This window comes from Centroberyx gerrardi, chromosome 4, assembly GCF_048128805.1.
Source record: "Centroberyx gerrardi isolate f3 chromosome 4, fCenGer3.hap1.cur.20231027, whole genome shotgun sequence".
Classification (NCBI taxonomy): Eukaryota; Metazoa; Chordata; class Actinopteri; order Beryciformes; family Berycidae; genus Centroberyx; species Centroberyx gerrardi.
The window spans coordinates 6,603,456-6,619,829 of NC_136000.1; the positions used below are offsets into that span (position 1 = coordinate 6,603,456).

General features: G+C 44.7%; 1 protein-coding gene across 1 annotated transcript in view; it reads right to left on the bottom strand.

The window, feature by feature from the left end:
• LOC139930166 (transcription factor SOX-6-like) overlaps nt 1-16,374 on the bottom strand; it is a 112,597-nt gene that overhangs the window by 54,420 nt on the left and 41,803 nt on the right. Inside the window, exon 4 of the mRNA XM_078282951.1 lies at nt 14,836-15,046. Coding sequence (XP_078139077.1) covers nt 14,836-15,046 — 211 coding nt within the window. The remainder of the gene's footprint in view (nt 1-14,835; nt 15,047-16,374) is intronic.

Genomic DNA, 16,374 nt, shown 5'->3' on the forward strand with positions numbered 1-16,374 from the left:
TGCTGTGAACTTCACTGCAACAATGGGAACTTTTCAATTTCTCACCAAACAGCCAGCTGTAAAAAGGACTGCAAGAGCTGCACGTGTGCGCATGAGTGTGAGCATGAGTGTGTGTGTGTGTGTGTGTGTGTGTGAGAGAGAGAGAGAGAAAGAGAAACAATAAAGAAATATAAAGAAAGGAAGAGAGAAAGAAAGAAACAGATAGAAAGAAACAAAGAGATGAAGTGAAAGAACAAAAAGGAAGTTATGTGTGTGTTCGTCTATGTGTGTGCACATGTGTGTGTGTGTGTGTGTGTCTGTATGAGTGTGCGTGTGTGTGTGTGTGAGAGAGAGAGAAAGAGAAACAATAAAGAAATATAAAGAAAGAAAGAGAGAAAGAAAGAAACACAGAAAGAAACAAACAAAGAGATGAAGTGAGAGAACAAAAAGTAAGTTATGTGTGTGTTCGTCTATGTGTGTGCACATGTGTGTGTGTGTGTGTGTGTGTGTGTCTGTATGAGTGTTTGAAAGAGAAAAAGAAAAGACAAGAAAAACAACAGAAAGTCTCTTGCACATCCATATTCACGAACCCATACCGGCGATCAGCGTTCGTCACTGTGTGTGTGTGTGTGTGTGTGTGTGTGTGTGTGTGTGTGTGTGTGTGTGTACGTGGGTTTTTTGTCGTGCCAGCGAACGCATCACAGATCGCGTCCCGGTCATGCAGAGCCCCATGCTGATGCCTCCGTCGCCAAGGACGTCAAAAAAAAAAAAAAAAAAAAAAAAGGAGACATTCTTGGGCGCCCTGTGGAAAACATGCCCCCGAGGGCTCGCCTGATTTAGAATGGTTAAGTCAGACAATGGCTGATTTGTGGTGCCTTTATCCTGACAAAAGGGGCTATAGGCATTCATAAGGGCACATGGCCCATTGTGAATGGCTTAATGTTTAGTTTGTGCGTATGGGCCCATTGTGCGGTCATGGGATGCCGTCCGCCGCCGAGCACAACTTCCTCATTGAGTCCATTAAAGCCTCGCATGTTTACAGTCGGATTATGATTATTGTAAATAAGTTAATGCAGCCGTCCGGATCACATGGGATCAGTGTAAACAAAGGGGGGGGGGACAATGGCAGGGAGGTGGAGGTGGGGGTGGAGGGGGGGGGGGGGGGCGGACATCTACAAGACACGAACAAAGACACAACTTACAAACTACAATCATTTCTGATGGTGTTTTCCCATACTTGGAAGAAAAAAAAAAAAAACGGGTATTTCCAGACCGACGGCCGGCGCTTTGAGAAATAAGATAATTAATACAATTTCCCCACCCCTCAGACAACGGGATCTGCCCAATTTATCATGGATTTATTAGACGGGATGAGAGAGGAGGGGGTCGTCGACTCGATATGCGTTTGTGTACATTTGGTCGTTGGGTGATATTTACAGCCGGGGGAATGGGGGGGGGGGGGTCGGGAGGGGGGCTGGGGGGCGGGTTGGGGTCAGGATGAGAGGCTTTTTTCTCATCGCAAGAGCTAAAGACGCGGCCGATACGGCGCTTGGTGGGCCTCGAATAAAACAGAATTAGGGAGCAATTTATGGGAGCACTTAGGGAGGAAAATACAACCTGTAACTCTGAGATACATCTGCATAAGTCAGCTGTGTGCGTGTGCGTGAGTGTGTGTGTACTCTCGCGTACAATTTATACCCCCCGTACCGATAAACAGATCAGAGGAGGAGACGGTGGGGCGGGGCGGGGGAGGGGGGGGGGAGGGGCAACAGACAGAGAGACGAGAGGAGCGAGGGATGAGAGAAGATGGGGGAGAGATGTTTTACCCTAGATGGCTCTCTATCTGTCCCCGCGACCGAGTCGGGGATCAAGTGCTGTTTAGATTGGAGGGTGGATAAAAATTCCTCGCCGTCCGAACGCCCGCTCTTTTATCAAGTGGAGGAGAAGTCCGCGAGATGGATGGGTTCGAGGGGCGGAGGGAGAGCGAGGACGGATGGGGCGAGGGAAGGAGGAAGGGGAGATGAAAGGAAGGGAGGGAGGGAGGGAGGAAGGAAGGGAGGGAGGGAGGACGGAGGTTTAAGAATGAGGACGATGGGGAAGGATGGCTGAGGAGGAGGAGGAGGAGGAAAATGCTTGTTTCACCTTCCAGGATGGACAGGTTTTTATAAACTGTCTAAAGAAACAGAGGATAAAAAAGAGAAGAGAAAAGCGAGGAAACAGAGGAAGAGAAAGAAAGAGATAATGCAAGAGAGAGAGGAGAAAAGGAGGAAGAGGAAAGCAAGAAAAAGTAACGAAAGAAAAAGAAAGAGATGCTGAGATGCTGTCACTGCATCTTCAAAAGCCTCTATTACTCCTATTACTACCTTTATATGTGTGTTTTATTAGTATTATTTAAGTATTTTATCACCAAAAGCAGCATTATAAATCTAGCTGTCTTATCAAACTGCTTCACTCTCCTCCAGAAAAAAGCATTTGAACTATTGGACGCGATAGTTTTCCTAACCCCTAACCCCCGAGATCAGTTTCCAAAACGGTTGTAAACCAGACAGTTTAAACACCGCCGGAGCAAGACAGGGAGGAGAGACGGAGAGAGAGAGAGGGAATGAGTAAGCGATAAAACTAAGTGAAGAAGAGAGAGCGGCGAAGGAGATAAAAAGTGGATAAAGAGACAGAGAGAGAGAGAGGGAGCTGTCACGGTAAATCAGAGCCGAGGCAGCCAACTAGCTAGTGTTTAGGGTAAACACACTTTTATCACCTGTCCCCGCGCCAACCTGCCAAGAGACACTGTTTGGGGTGTTTTACACAAGCCACAGGCGACTTACCGTGTGTGTGTGTGTGTGTGTGTGTGTGTGTGTGTGTGTGTGTGTGTGTGTGGCAGGCAAGCATCAACACTCCCGAAGAGACACTGCCAAGAACAACAGCGTGCCACAGGCTTCCACTGAGAACGAGTCTCTCTTTCTCTCTTTCTCCCTCTCTCTCTCTACCTGCGTTGCCATGCATTTACAAATTTCGTATGCAAATTTTGATGTAAGGAAGCTGAATGGAGGCAGAAAATTTTGAGAAAATATCTTAAATTTCGCATAAAAAGTTGTGACGCTCGCTCGAGGCCGGAAAAGGTTTTTGTTGGTAAAGATAAATGCGATAAATACGCGATGGGAACACATCTGTTGCATCAATAAAGACCTAGGCTTGGTTTTATTTCCTTTTTTCAGCAGTTGAAAAAACGGCTTTGGAAAATGCCATACCTGTTGTTTCTGAGAGGTATCAGGTATTCTCCATAGTCTCCATTGTGGTTGTATGGCCATTAGTTGGGGAATCAGAATATTGCCAAGTGCATTTCTCTGTTTTCGTCTTCAGATGAAAGCATGAAATATGACCGACATTAGCCGACGCTAAAGAACAATAACAACTTGTCCAATAATAATCGATTCCTGAGAGAGACTTTCCATTTTTCTGCTGGATGTGTTTTCTGACGAAGCTCTACACTCAGGAAGCCATTTTATTTGCTTCAACCCAGTTTATGGAAACTCATTTAATTCACATTTTATATTTTGCGACATTTCAAAAGTTCCGCTATAATTCACTTGACAGTTGGATGGAAATATAACTTCTACACACACACACACACACACACACACACAATCTGCACTGGTGCCGCATTGGTGCTGAGGAACTCAAGTCTTCAGTAGAACGCCAAGGTAAAGAGACAAAAAAAAAAACTTCATCTGAAAAATTAGTTCATGTTAAAAATAACAAAAGGCAATGTTCTAGCGGGTGGCTGGTGTTTGCGTAACGCACCCGCGACTCAATCACCATTTTGTGTCTTCACTTTCCTACCGAATGTGTGTAAATGGAAGTTGACAGCTACACTCTGCACTTCCAAATTTATGTCAGTGGTGCGACTTCAGTTGCAGACCCCACAGCATCGGACAGAAAGAAAGAAAGAAAGAAAGAAAGAAAGAACAAGATAGACAGAGAGTAACTGAAAAGAGAGATAGGACATGAGAGAGAGACATCGAGACAGACAGAAACATACAGGTAGAATGAGAAAGACAGAAATAAAGAAATCAAGACAGAGAGCAAATGAAAGAGGGTGAGAGTGAGAAACAGAGAGTGAGAGAGATAGAGAGGCATGGCGTGAGAGAGAGAGAGAGAGACAGACAGAAAGGAAGGAAGACAGGGAGAAAGATACAGAGAGATAGTTGGGGGGAAAAAGAGGAGGTGAGAGAGAGAGAGAGAGAGAGAGAGAGCGAAAGCGACAGAGTCAGACAGATAGGAAGGAAGATAGAGAGATAGAGCGAGAGAGATAGAGTGAAAGAGAGAGAGGGAGAGAGAGAGAGAGAGAGAGAGAGAGAGAGAGACAGACAGAAAGGAAGAAAGACAGGGAGAAAGATACAGAGAGATAGTTGGGGGAAAAAAGAGGAGGTGAGAGAGAGAGCGAAAGCGACAGAGTCAGACAGATAGGAAGGAAGAAAGAGAGACAGAGCGAGAGAGATAGAGTGAAAGAGAGAGAGGGAGAGAGAGAGAGAGAGAGAGAGAGACAGACAGAAAGGAAGAAAGACAGGGAGAAAGATACAGAGAGATAGTTGGGGGAAAAAAGAGGAGGTGAGAGAGAGAGAGAGCGAAAGCGACAGTCAGACAGATAGGAAGGAAGAAAGAGAGATAGAGCGAGAGAGATAGAGTGAAAGAGAGAGAGGGAGAGAGAGAGAGAGAGAGAGAGAGAGAGAGAGAGCAGCTGTCCTAACAGCTGGCCAGCAGGATTGATGTCTCAGTGAAATAAAACTCAACATATGTCCAAACATGAGGAGACAGGCCAGCCAGGAGAGGAAGGAGAAACACACACACACACACACACACACACACACACACACACTGCACACACACTAATACAAGAATACCGGTACACAGCAGAGACGTTTAATTGCATGCATGCACAGTGTTTAACACACACACATACACACACACGCACACACACGCACACACCTACACACACACATACACCAGTTACACCAATAGTGCTGCTTGCTCTGTGTTCTAAAACCATTAAAGAGCAGAGTGGTTAGCCCGGCTGCGTGTTAGCACGGTGTCCATTACACACACACTATTTTCATCTGTCAGATGACACCCACACTCTCTTGTCAGAGAACATGGCCTGGGAAAGCAGCCGTCCCTCCTGGCTGCAGTGTGTGTGTGTGTGTGTGTGTGTGTGTGAGGGGAGAGGGATCTGGAGGATAGTAGCCCTGTGTAACCCCCTTCAACTGATCCACTCCCCCCCCTCCTCACACACACACACACACACACACACATACACACACGCACATACACACACATGCTCTTTTCCTGCCCAGCGATATGCCCAATCTTCCCAAACATTGCACTGCAGCCATTATTTTACATTTACATTGCAAGCTTTCAGCTGATGTTCTTGACCAGTGCGACTTACAGTGAGTGCAAATAATAAGGGATAATAAGGGAATAAGGGTCAATTCCTAGATCACAGACATTACAAGCAACCAATAGTAGGGAATATAAGGGTCAGAGCCGTAGTTCCCTGACAATCAATGCAACAAAAATATCCCTGATCCTGCAGGAGAGCGAAGTGTTAGTAAAACAGGTAAAAGCAGGGAAATGTCATTTTTTTGTAAACTGCAGACAAGCACATACTGAAGTAAGTGGGAGAGGAATCATTCATGCAGGCAAGGACTCTGCTGCCCTAAAAAGAAAACAAAGAGCAGTAACTGTGTTGAAAAAATGATTTCAAGGTTTATGTCTCTCGCCCTGACAAAACTGTTGGTGCAGATGCGGACTGTAGATCCTCTAAGAGCATTTATGGGCATAATTTTAGCTGGTATGTAATCTAAACCCGAGTTATGACCTTTGACCTTTAAAACACACCAAAAAGTCGTCACCGCGGCTTTGGTTCATAGGGCAGCTACGGAGACCGACCTGCATCTCAGTGAATTGCGCAAGGCACTAACACTGTCAGGATTAGGACTTTGATTCCCGCTGGGGCCACCCATGCTAAAAATGTATTCAGTCACGGTGGTGCAAAGTGCTTTATGTGATATTAGATGGCCGTGCCGCGGTTCAAAACTCCGCAGCCCTGAATTAGACAAAGGATAGTGTTTCTACTGAAGGTGTGAGCTTAATGCTAGAAAAGCCCGGCTGCTGATCCCCGTGCTGCAGCCGGAGGGGGCAGGCCTGTCCCGCATTACATCCACTGCAGTCGAAATGTTATGAAACCATATGCTGCAGTTTTGCCTTTCCCCCCGTGCGAATGCGCCGTGTTCTGGCATTTAAGAAAATTCACTCATTGGCCCTGAAGGGGTCGCCATAATTAAAGATCCAAACTTTGAAAGGCTGTAACTGTCACACCACTGGTCCCGTTTTGTCGAAACTTGGCAGGGTGATGCGTGTTGCCACTATGTTCTGGGGTTTAAAAATGTACACAGATTGGCCTGATGAGGGCGCTGAGATTAAAGGTTGAAATTTCAAACTCAAAGCTGAAATCGAAGACACCGCTGGGCCGATTTTGACAAAACTTGGAGGGATGATGCATCTTGTTGCTGATTGGCTCAAGGGGTGCCTGCATCATCGGCGGGGGACAAGATGAAAACAACAACAGCGCAAATGAATCAATTGCAACTATTGTGCTTTATGAAGGAATAAATGAAGGCTTTCATTCCAAAAATATCAACTTTTGGAAAAATGTTGCTACCTGAAATGCATCAGGCAAATTTTTAAAAAAACATAAATGATTCTGTGTTCTGACTATTTTATAAGCAAATGTCTTGAGATGACTCCTACCTTCAATACTAACCCATAATGTGTTTAATTTGCATGCCATCAGTCAATATGGGAAAGTGGGTGTCATTTTTTTTTTTTTTTTTAATGGATATCTCATTTTGGAACGAAACTTTTTAAATGTTTCAATAATTTGCACAGATTCTCCAACTTCTCCAGCTCTGTTCTTAATGGACGAGTTAGAGAACGACACCGCAAGAGTGATGAAAGCTGGATATACGTTGCACAGCAGCAGCAAGGTCAATTCACTTTGAATTCAACCAATTTAAAATGTAAAGTGAAATGTCTATTCACTGGTTAATGACAGAGTTTTCATTCTTTCTTTCTTTATTTTTCCCGGGTTTTTAATCATCTGCAAGTGCAAATAAACTAAACCTAAATCGAAATAGTTTCTTTGTGGAAAGGCGTTTTTATGCATAGAAAATCAACTCCCTGAAATGATTTAATTCAGTCATATATGTGATACTGAATGAAAAAAAAATCAGTGGTATAGCGTAAGATTGCCACACCCTTCAATGCTAAATACATTTTAAAATCTCTTAGGTTAAAATAAAATAACTTGAACCTCCCATTCACTCACATCCAGAGCACAAAATTGTTCCTGTCGTCTTTGTTGAACGCACGCTTCCAAAACAGCAGTTCAAGACCCAAGCTTCTGGTTCCACTTTAGGCATGATATATGAAACCCTACCCCACTTAACACACACACACACACACACACACACACACACACACACACACATACACACTGCATGATGTGTGGTTGAGACACAATAGAAGCGTTGTTGTGGGTCGGGCCCTCGGGGGAGCTGGTGTGGGAGGGGCTTGTGGTTCGGGTCACTGAGGGGAGATGAGAGGGTTCAGGGAGCCAAATATTGGGGGGGGGTGAGGGGTGGTGGAGGGGGGGGGTGGTAAGTCTTGGCGGAGTCGACAACCGCTCCACAGCTGACTAAAGAGGAGAAAACACAAGTGCATCTAACATGGTCGCCTACAGATAGACCCACCATCTCACCCCCCGCCGGCTCCCTCTGCCCGTTCCTGTCGACACGTCCGAATCAGGAAGGGAGGGGTGGGGGTTGGGGGTTGGGGGGGGGGGGGGATTCTGGGGCGCTGAGGAGAATAGGCCTTCCAGAGCAGCACAGTGAGACAGCTGCTCCTTCTATCATCTGTAATGGGAGCTATCATCAAACACAGTACGCTATCAGGCGCTCCTGCTGGCTCAGAGCGCGGCCCCTAATGCGCTTCCAAGACTGGTGCGTCAAGAAAATAGTGTCATGTCAAAAAAAAACTGCTGCTGTTGTGACAAAATCAATGTTGTGTCAAAAGCGGTTTCAAAATTTGCTATGGAAACATTAGCTGGTAAACCAAATAACAAATTACCATTGATGTCATTGCCAAAGTAGAACGCGTTTGAAACTCAGGCTTCAAAAACGAAGGTATGGACTTCCCCTCCGCTACAATACAAACTGTGCTGCAGGCTTTACAGTTTGCCTCCAATAAACGCTCAAACGCACAGCTCTGAAGTAAATGACTTTTCCCTCTTTATAGATTCCTTGGGTCAAAAAAAAGAAAAAGTCCAGAACTAGTACACAAGAGTGTTACCCTGCAGATACATCATGCCGCCCCTTGCCAGATGCTAAATTATCCGGAGAACAACTTGGCATTTTCAAGGAAATCCTGGGGAAAAAAATGAGAACTTGATAAAATCAGTACTTAATCTGATTCTGCTGGAAGATATTCAAGACTGTTCCGATGAACCACATTGCATGCGCTCGTACCATATGCTGGCTGGCCTCCAGCCAAGCTGAGGAGGAGAGGCCTACTGGGCATATCCCACTGACTGTATTCGTAGTTAAGGCCCACGGGCCGTGGCTGATCATTAGTAAAGAGATCCCTATCAATTACAGAGGAAGAGATTGAAACCGACCACAAAGCTGCCACAGGGAGAAGTCCAGGGGGAAACGGGCTCTTGGCAGTGAAGGGGAGAGTCATACTGACCACCAAATGCAGGGATATATAGAAAAGCAGATTAAAGGTTCACGATTTAAGCTGAATAATGCAATGAAATGTGATACTTTATTGATCCTGATGGGGAAATTGTCTTTTCTCTTGCCCCAAACTGTAGGGAGGTCACAGCGAAGAGTCAGCTACAGAGCATGGACGAAGAACGGTCTCCCTACTCACCATGTCACCCTGCTGACCCTAATATGGCAAGCTGGGACTGTGTATTGTACACTGGAAGGTCCTAAACACTATTCTTCTATGCACATGAGCATATACACGCACACACACACACACACACACACACACACATGCAAACCGTCCACCTGCACACAATCACAGCTCAAGCTGCCAATCCCATAGAGGAAGGCAAACATAGTGCCAGAGCCAAGACTTTGTTAATTAGCCAATAGGCTTAACCCCCGGGGCTGACCCAACTCGCCTGTTAAGCCGTCATCACAACTACTTCCACCTGAGCATATGAATGCATAAGGCCATACACACACGTACACACACACACACACACACACTGGCCTCGCTATAGTTAGAGGTCAGGTCATGCATTGTAGGTTCATCTGCAGCTTAGTTGATGATTTACTCTTCCACCAATATCACTTCCCCTATGATAAATGAGGAATCCCATAGCTGAAAGTGTCATTGAACATTTCCGACACGACATATTACGACAGTTTTTGACACTGAACACATTACACTATTTGAAGATGCACACACACACACATACACACCACTCCTAAACCACCAACCAACCAGACCCCATCCAGAAAAGGACATACTCTCCCTGGTTTGAGTGGCGGTAACAGCAGAAATGTTGAAACAGCCTTTCACCAGCGAGAGAGAACAAAGCGACGCCTGGCAGAATGTCTCTATTGTCGCAGAGGAACAGGGTTAGAGGAAGGCTTGGCCTCGCTTTGACCTCCTCCTCCAGCTGGGGAAGCCATTATATGTGTGGTTGGGTGCCCAGGTCTGGCCTGGCCTCGGCTCAAGACACAGTGCTGGCTGCAGACCGGACAACTCAGGCTCACACACAGTACAAGAACAACGCTCACACACACACACACACACACACACACACACACACACACAGTGGTTAAACAAGAAGCTGCAAGAGGCAACTTAGGCGTGGCAGATAGGTCAACTATAAACTTATTTCAAATTCCTGTACATTTATTGCACTTGGCAAGTAAAGTAATTCTGAGTTATTTCTTTGTTAAATTCACATTGAACAGCTGTGTCTCTAATTTGACCAACTACCATTTAAAGTCACAAGGAAACAGTATTTTGATGGTGCCTTGCTTCCATAATTCTAATACTTTTGGTTGAAATAGGATGTTGAAACCCAGACTGATGCCTATTCAAGCTGATGGGGCTATTGTCAAGCTCTGACAGTGTTTGACTGCCTGTCAACACTGTGCATGTTCAGCGACTATGAAAAAAACATGAGAGAGATGTCCCATTGGATCTGTGAGATATACACAGATATATTACAGCCTACTTTGATCTATTCAGTGTACTGGCAGAGGGGGCTTCAATCTCTGAATAAGACAGCAGCGTCATTTGTGTTACTACATATTATGAGACGTGAATGTGTCTCTGCGTCACTGAGACAAGTTCCTGTCAGTGATTCTGATTTCTGATTCATAAATTGGTCACACAGGTGTCCAGTTTATAACTCAGCCTCTCTATAGCAGTACAGTACGGCAGTAATTGACCAAAAGCTAATTTGCAAATGAAACACACGAATTGGGTACAGTAATTCAGACTAGCTGGGTTATAAGCATGGATTAGAGCGATGTCAAGTGCTTGCCGGGCGCCAGAGCTGCTCTGGGCACATTAGATGGCTGACTAAGTTGGCACGGCGGCGCGGTTCCCATGCCAGGCCCCGTTAACGCTGGGTCGGCCCCAGGGAGGCACAACAATGCAGCTGATGATGATTCAGTCATCAAAACCGGGGGAATGTTTGATTGCACACTTCACTGGGTTTAATGTCGATCGGGCAGCATTCAAAACTGGTTTGGATTGGGCATTCAGATAAATGTGTCCACTCCTGACAGCTTCCTCTTCTGTGGCGCCCGGGGGCTCAAGGAGACAAGGTGAATTCAGATTGATGTGAACCAGACTGCTAGCGAGGCACCTATCAATGTTAAGAGGCAAGTTAGTTGAGGTTTTATTGTTGTTTCTCTCTTTATTCCTGGCTTTTGTCTTTGCATTCTCTTTGTCTTGTATTTTTAGCTACAAAATGACAGAGAGTGGAAGAGCGCCGCCATTCACCGGCATGTCTTGTGCCCATGTTTTTTCTGCCGCCGTTCCCTCAGCCTGGCCTTGAACATTTTATTCAACAACCAACCTACCAGTTTGATAAGTGCTAAGTGCTTTAAAACAGTATGGAGGAAGCCTTTTGTAGGCGGTGAGCCTTTGTATCTACACCTTCACACAATACGCAAAATTGACAAGAAGAGGTTGTACCCTCTCTTTCGGCGTACATGTTGTGAAAGTCCAGGGAAAAAGAATGTATTTGCAGCAACCAGTAGTGTGGTAATACAATGAGCTGACACAGTCCTCAAGAGTTCTTGATAAAGCTTTTAAAAGCTGAGGCGGCAGTTGGGTGAAGAAAAAAAAAAATGCAACCCCCCCCCCCCCCCCCCCCCCCCCCCCAACGCCGCAAAGCGAGGCCATTTCCATTCATTAGAACTGTCACAGGCACTTAGGGTTCCTCTAAGCAGCGGACAGCTAACAGCGTGCCGACAGGGGGTGAACGCAGCGCGAGGGCTAACAACGATGCCATCCGCACTTTAGCTCCAGGCTACAGTGCACAGAGGGGTCAGCCATGTTAAGCTAAGTGAGCGCTCAGCAGCTAATAGGGTCTATTCCATTTGATCATATAGCCAATCTAACCTGGGAGAGCTCAACCCAATGAGCCCTTTTCAGCGGGAGGCGGAGGACGAGGCGAGGGTCGGTATTGTTGGAGCTTTAATGTGCTGGCCATTTGAGTGAGTACAGATGATCAAATCTGGTCATTCTGTAAGAGGGTTTTGAACAGATTCATGTTTCAAGTATCAATCTAAGTGTATACATGCCACTAAAGTCGGAAAAAAAGACTCTGAATAAGTGCAGAATAAGCCTGTGGAGCGCTCTGCCGTGCCGGGCTTCAGATACAAAATGGTCTCTCATTGGTGCCACATCAGGAGATGAGCCTATTCACCAGGATGGCCTTGCACTCCTGTCTGCATTGCATTCCTCCAACAGAAATGAAGCAAAATAAACGACAGCTTATGAATTTGGAATGCTAGAGACGTAACACTTTGGGAGAAAGCTTTAAATCAGGATGTGACCGATGGTGCTTACTGGAGAGAGATTCCAAAAATGTGCCATAAAGTGATTTGAAAGGCTACTCTGGCTGAAGGATAGCTACAGAAAGGGAAGGAGGAACAGCAATCCCATCGTGCGAGGTAAACAAAAAGGAAAAGGAAACAAGACAACAATCTGTTGAAAGAGAGCAAGTTGTCGTTGAATGAAATACTGGGAAGAAGCATTGCTCGACTAAATTAACAAATAAGAAAAGGAAAATGAGTGTGCAGGTTTGTCACCCATCAATTTTGTATGCAACTGTTTGGGTTTTTTTCAGCGGCGGCAATGGATGAAATGCCGCTGAAGGAGAATGCACTTCAGCCATCTATTGATCGCATCTTCTCATTTTAACAAAACCCAGCAAAGGTACCCGTCAACTTTGTTATGTAGGGTCAAATTACACTCGAAACCTCTGAAGTGAAATGCATTACCATAGCACCGGATGAAAGGAATTTTTACAGTGTGCCTTCAAGGATCACAGCAATTCACATGAATGTTTACAAGGCCCAAAGAGAGAGTTATTATTCGCGCTAACACTGTATGCTTCACTTTGCTTGGTTATATTGTACATGTTCATCTCATTTGTTTTTGTCTTAGCTAAGTGCTCCCAGCGTGATCAATGCCACTTGTTAGTCCTTGGGGGATAGCAGCCTCGCTAATTAGCAAAGGAAGAATCTAACTCAATAGCAAGCTCTCTTTTTTTTCTTTTTTTTTCCCAAACAGTAGGCAAAAATGCAGGAAATCTGTGGGCATCATCAGATGAAATATTTGTGTGTAATTTGGGATTAAAATTAGCTCCCATTGTGATCCTATAGGCACTACATTATTTAACTACAAGATGACAATAAGATGAGAAGAAATGATACCTCACACATGAACAACATGTATTCACACAAACACACACTTAAAGGAGAATGCCAATGTCATTTACATTTAAAGCCTATTTGCTACTGTCTACGTCTAGTTTACATTTCCCTCAATCATTTGGCCATGAGATTTTTTTAAAAATACAAACTTGTTTAGATTGTGACACACCCTACGGGGTCACTCATCCAATCAAAGAGCCTGAAATATTCTCTGGTCCAATAAGATGCCTCGGAATGTACGCACTGATATGAAAACACTCAACTCAGGCCCAATGAAACGATCCAAAAACAGAAAAAACTAATTCTGGCTTCATGTTTACTGTGATGGATTCTCTCGCTCTGTGGAAGCTGTTTTTCATACTGTATAAGAATGAACGGCAGCAAATGGCTTCTTCTGAAGGAGAGGAGGAAAACGATGATATCTTCAACTTCGCTGACTGTGTGCATGAACACAACAGGAAGAAAGGACAGGGGCAACGTGGACGATTGGCACACATTTTAAAAAAAACACCGACATTATCCTTTAAGCACACATACACACACGCAAACTTCAAGTCGTGTCTTAGGAGTATTCACTGTCTAACATTTCCCTCCACTCACATCCCTTTTGATTTGACAGAAAGATGTCACAACAGTTCTGAACACACACACACACACACACAAACACACACAAATCCATCCTTTTAAAAACAACTTCTGTACTGTAGATAAGAGGCGAGGCTACCTATCTTTCAACAGAAGACACTGCGCCCCCTTTTACGCCTCTGGCTCTACCATTCTGAGCCACTTGACTGTATCAATAACAAAGTAAAACCTCTAAATGAGCGAGATCAAGCGCTCCTCTGATATCATGACAATTACTGTGTGCACCATAACAGTATAGAGGGGCGTTAGATCTGGCTTGCTGTGGGGTGGGAAGGGGCAAGCTGAGGCATGCTGGGAGACTCCAGCGCTGTCCTGTGTGAGTTATCTAGATCTGAGGAGCGGAGCAGAGGAGAAAGGGAAACCGGTGTTTTCTCTGATTGATCTAGTGATCTAACGAGCGGGGGGATCTGTCACTTGTAATTTTAGATGTTCAAAGATCCTCTGAAGAGGATGTGGCAAGAAAGAGAAAACAAAATACACAGGTAAGGGTGTTCTTGCTTTATGTGTGAGTTAATACAAATGAGGGACAACAGCAGCCTAAAGGTGAGAGGTAATAAGCTCTTATCTCAGAGTTTTAAAAAAAAATCCCTTTAATTTCTCTCCACATACAGAAAAACTGTCACTGTTAACATCAACACTATGCCAGTGTTTATATAAGTCCACACCCACCAGAGGTAATTCAACACCTGAGATAGTTTAACAGCAGAGCCATATCAACTCTATGAGTAGATAAGCAACTTTCCAATCAACAGTTGGCTGAAAAATCGAAATAAACAGTTATGAACACTGTAAAATTTGCTGTGTAGCTCTCCTTGCTTTCGTTAGTTTTCCTAATCTCACATGATTACTATGGCTCTTATCTTTGCTCTCCTTACTGTTGGTTGCTTGTAATGTTGGTGATGTAGGAACTGAAGCTTATTCTACTGGTGCACTCATTGTAAGTTGCTCTGTAGAAGAGACTCAGCTAAATGCCTAAAATGTAAATGCAAAATATAGAAAAGTAAGCTTTTGAATGGAAGGTTGCTGGTTTGAATCCCTGCTCCAGCTGGGGAAATCCGAATGGGGAACATCAATGTTTACCACTGGATAAATAACAGTTAAAACACAAACACTCACACACACATACCTACACACACACACACACACACAGGTCAAGTTGAGCACTCTCCCCTACCGTCTTGTTCCGTCTTGGTCAGCTCCACCAGTTTCTTCTGTTTCAGTGTGTCCACCACGTCCGCCAGGCTTCCTTTGCGGCGCTCCGGCGTCCCGAAGGCCAGGCCGCTCATCGGCTCCCCGCGGTCCCTGGAGCACTCCTCTGGCTTGGGTGGAGAGGTAGAGTTAGCCCGGTAGGAGTAGATGGAGCAGCCTTTAGGGCTGTCATTGTCCTGGGAACAAACACCGAGTGAAAACACTAAGGTTAGAGCTTTTAAAAGTTGATTTCCGTATATTAACTAGCATATTGTCATCAGGTAAAAACCTCATAACTTCCTCTATCATTTGAGAAAGTTCCATGATCTCGTCGGCTTATGAAAACCTTTCAAAACCGATTGGATAAACTGAAAAATTCATGGTGGTCAAGCTAAAAACAAAGCTGTTCTTCTTATTCCTGAAAAGTTGACATTTTGGAGATACAAGGTCTTCACCCGACAACAGCGATATGTAATATAATAGGTAATGTCACTTCTGTCTTTATAGACCTTAAAACTTGATCGCATGCAGCTTTACTACTTAACATTTTATTCTCCTACAGGGAAATATGATATCATTGCAACCAGAGGCATAGAAATATTGTGATTAAATATTACAAATGCAAAGGAACAAAAAAGTCATTTATTGTTTACCCAAAAGATCTTAGTTAACAAGTAAGTTAGTAAAATCAAATGTGTATAAACAACTTTCTCTTAAGACAGGAGAGAAAGTTTAGAAATAGGACTATAATTGTGAAATAGCAATATAAAGGTGCTTTTTGTTTGTATTTTTTGAGAAGTTGAACGAGTCCCTGTTTAAAAGAAGGTGGCACAAAGCCGGTAACTTAAGACTTGTTGATAACAGATGATAGATATCTAATGGGGCTTTCTATTTTGTACTGCATGACCAGCGTGTTTCTGTCCCACTGCTGTTTGCTTTGCTGGGTTACGAGTTAAGCGAGAGGCACAAGGAGTCTATATTTACCAGGAAGATAAGCCCTTCAAGTCGACCACATTGTCCCACACAACAGACACTTTAGCACAGGTGTTCTAACACCGGGGCTATTTCTGGACGCTTTCTCCTCCCCTTACAGAGTGGGGGGATCTCCAAGAACTTTAGGAGGCTTATGTTTCAAAGACAAGGGGCTTTGGCTAACAGCGAGATCTTAAGACGCCCTTGAAATGGCTCCAGGAGGCCCCGTTGTGCACTTTGTCTTTAAGCGGAAGATGCCTCTGTAATGAGGATTAGGAGATAGTGTGTCACTCATGGATTGTTCATGTGTGTTTTTTCAGGTCCATACATAATGCTACCAAGGTCTTATGCAAGCAGTGTTGCGCAGGCAGGATGGCCTGGTGGCTAGAGAGGTCACATTATGAACCAAAAGGTCACACGTTCGATCTCTGCGAGGCCAGTGTGTGCCCATCACACATGTCCTGACAGAGTGTCCTTGAGCGAGACACTGAACCCCCACCTGATCACTCACTGGAAGTCACTCGACTGAGAGCATCAGCTAAATGCTCTCAAA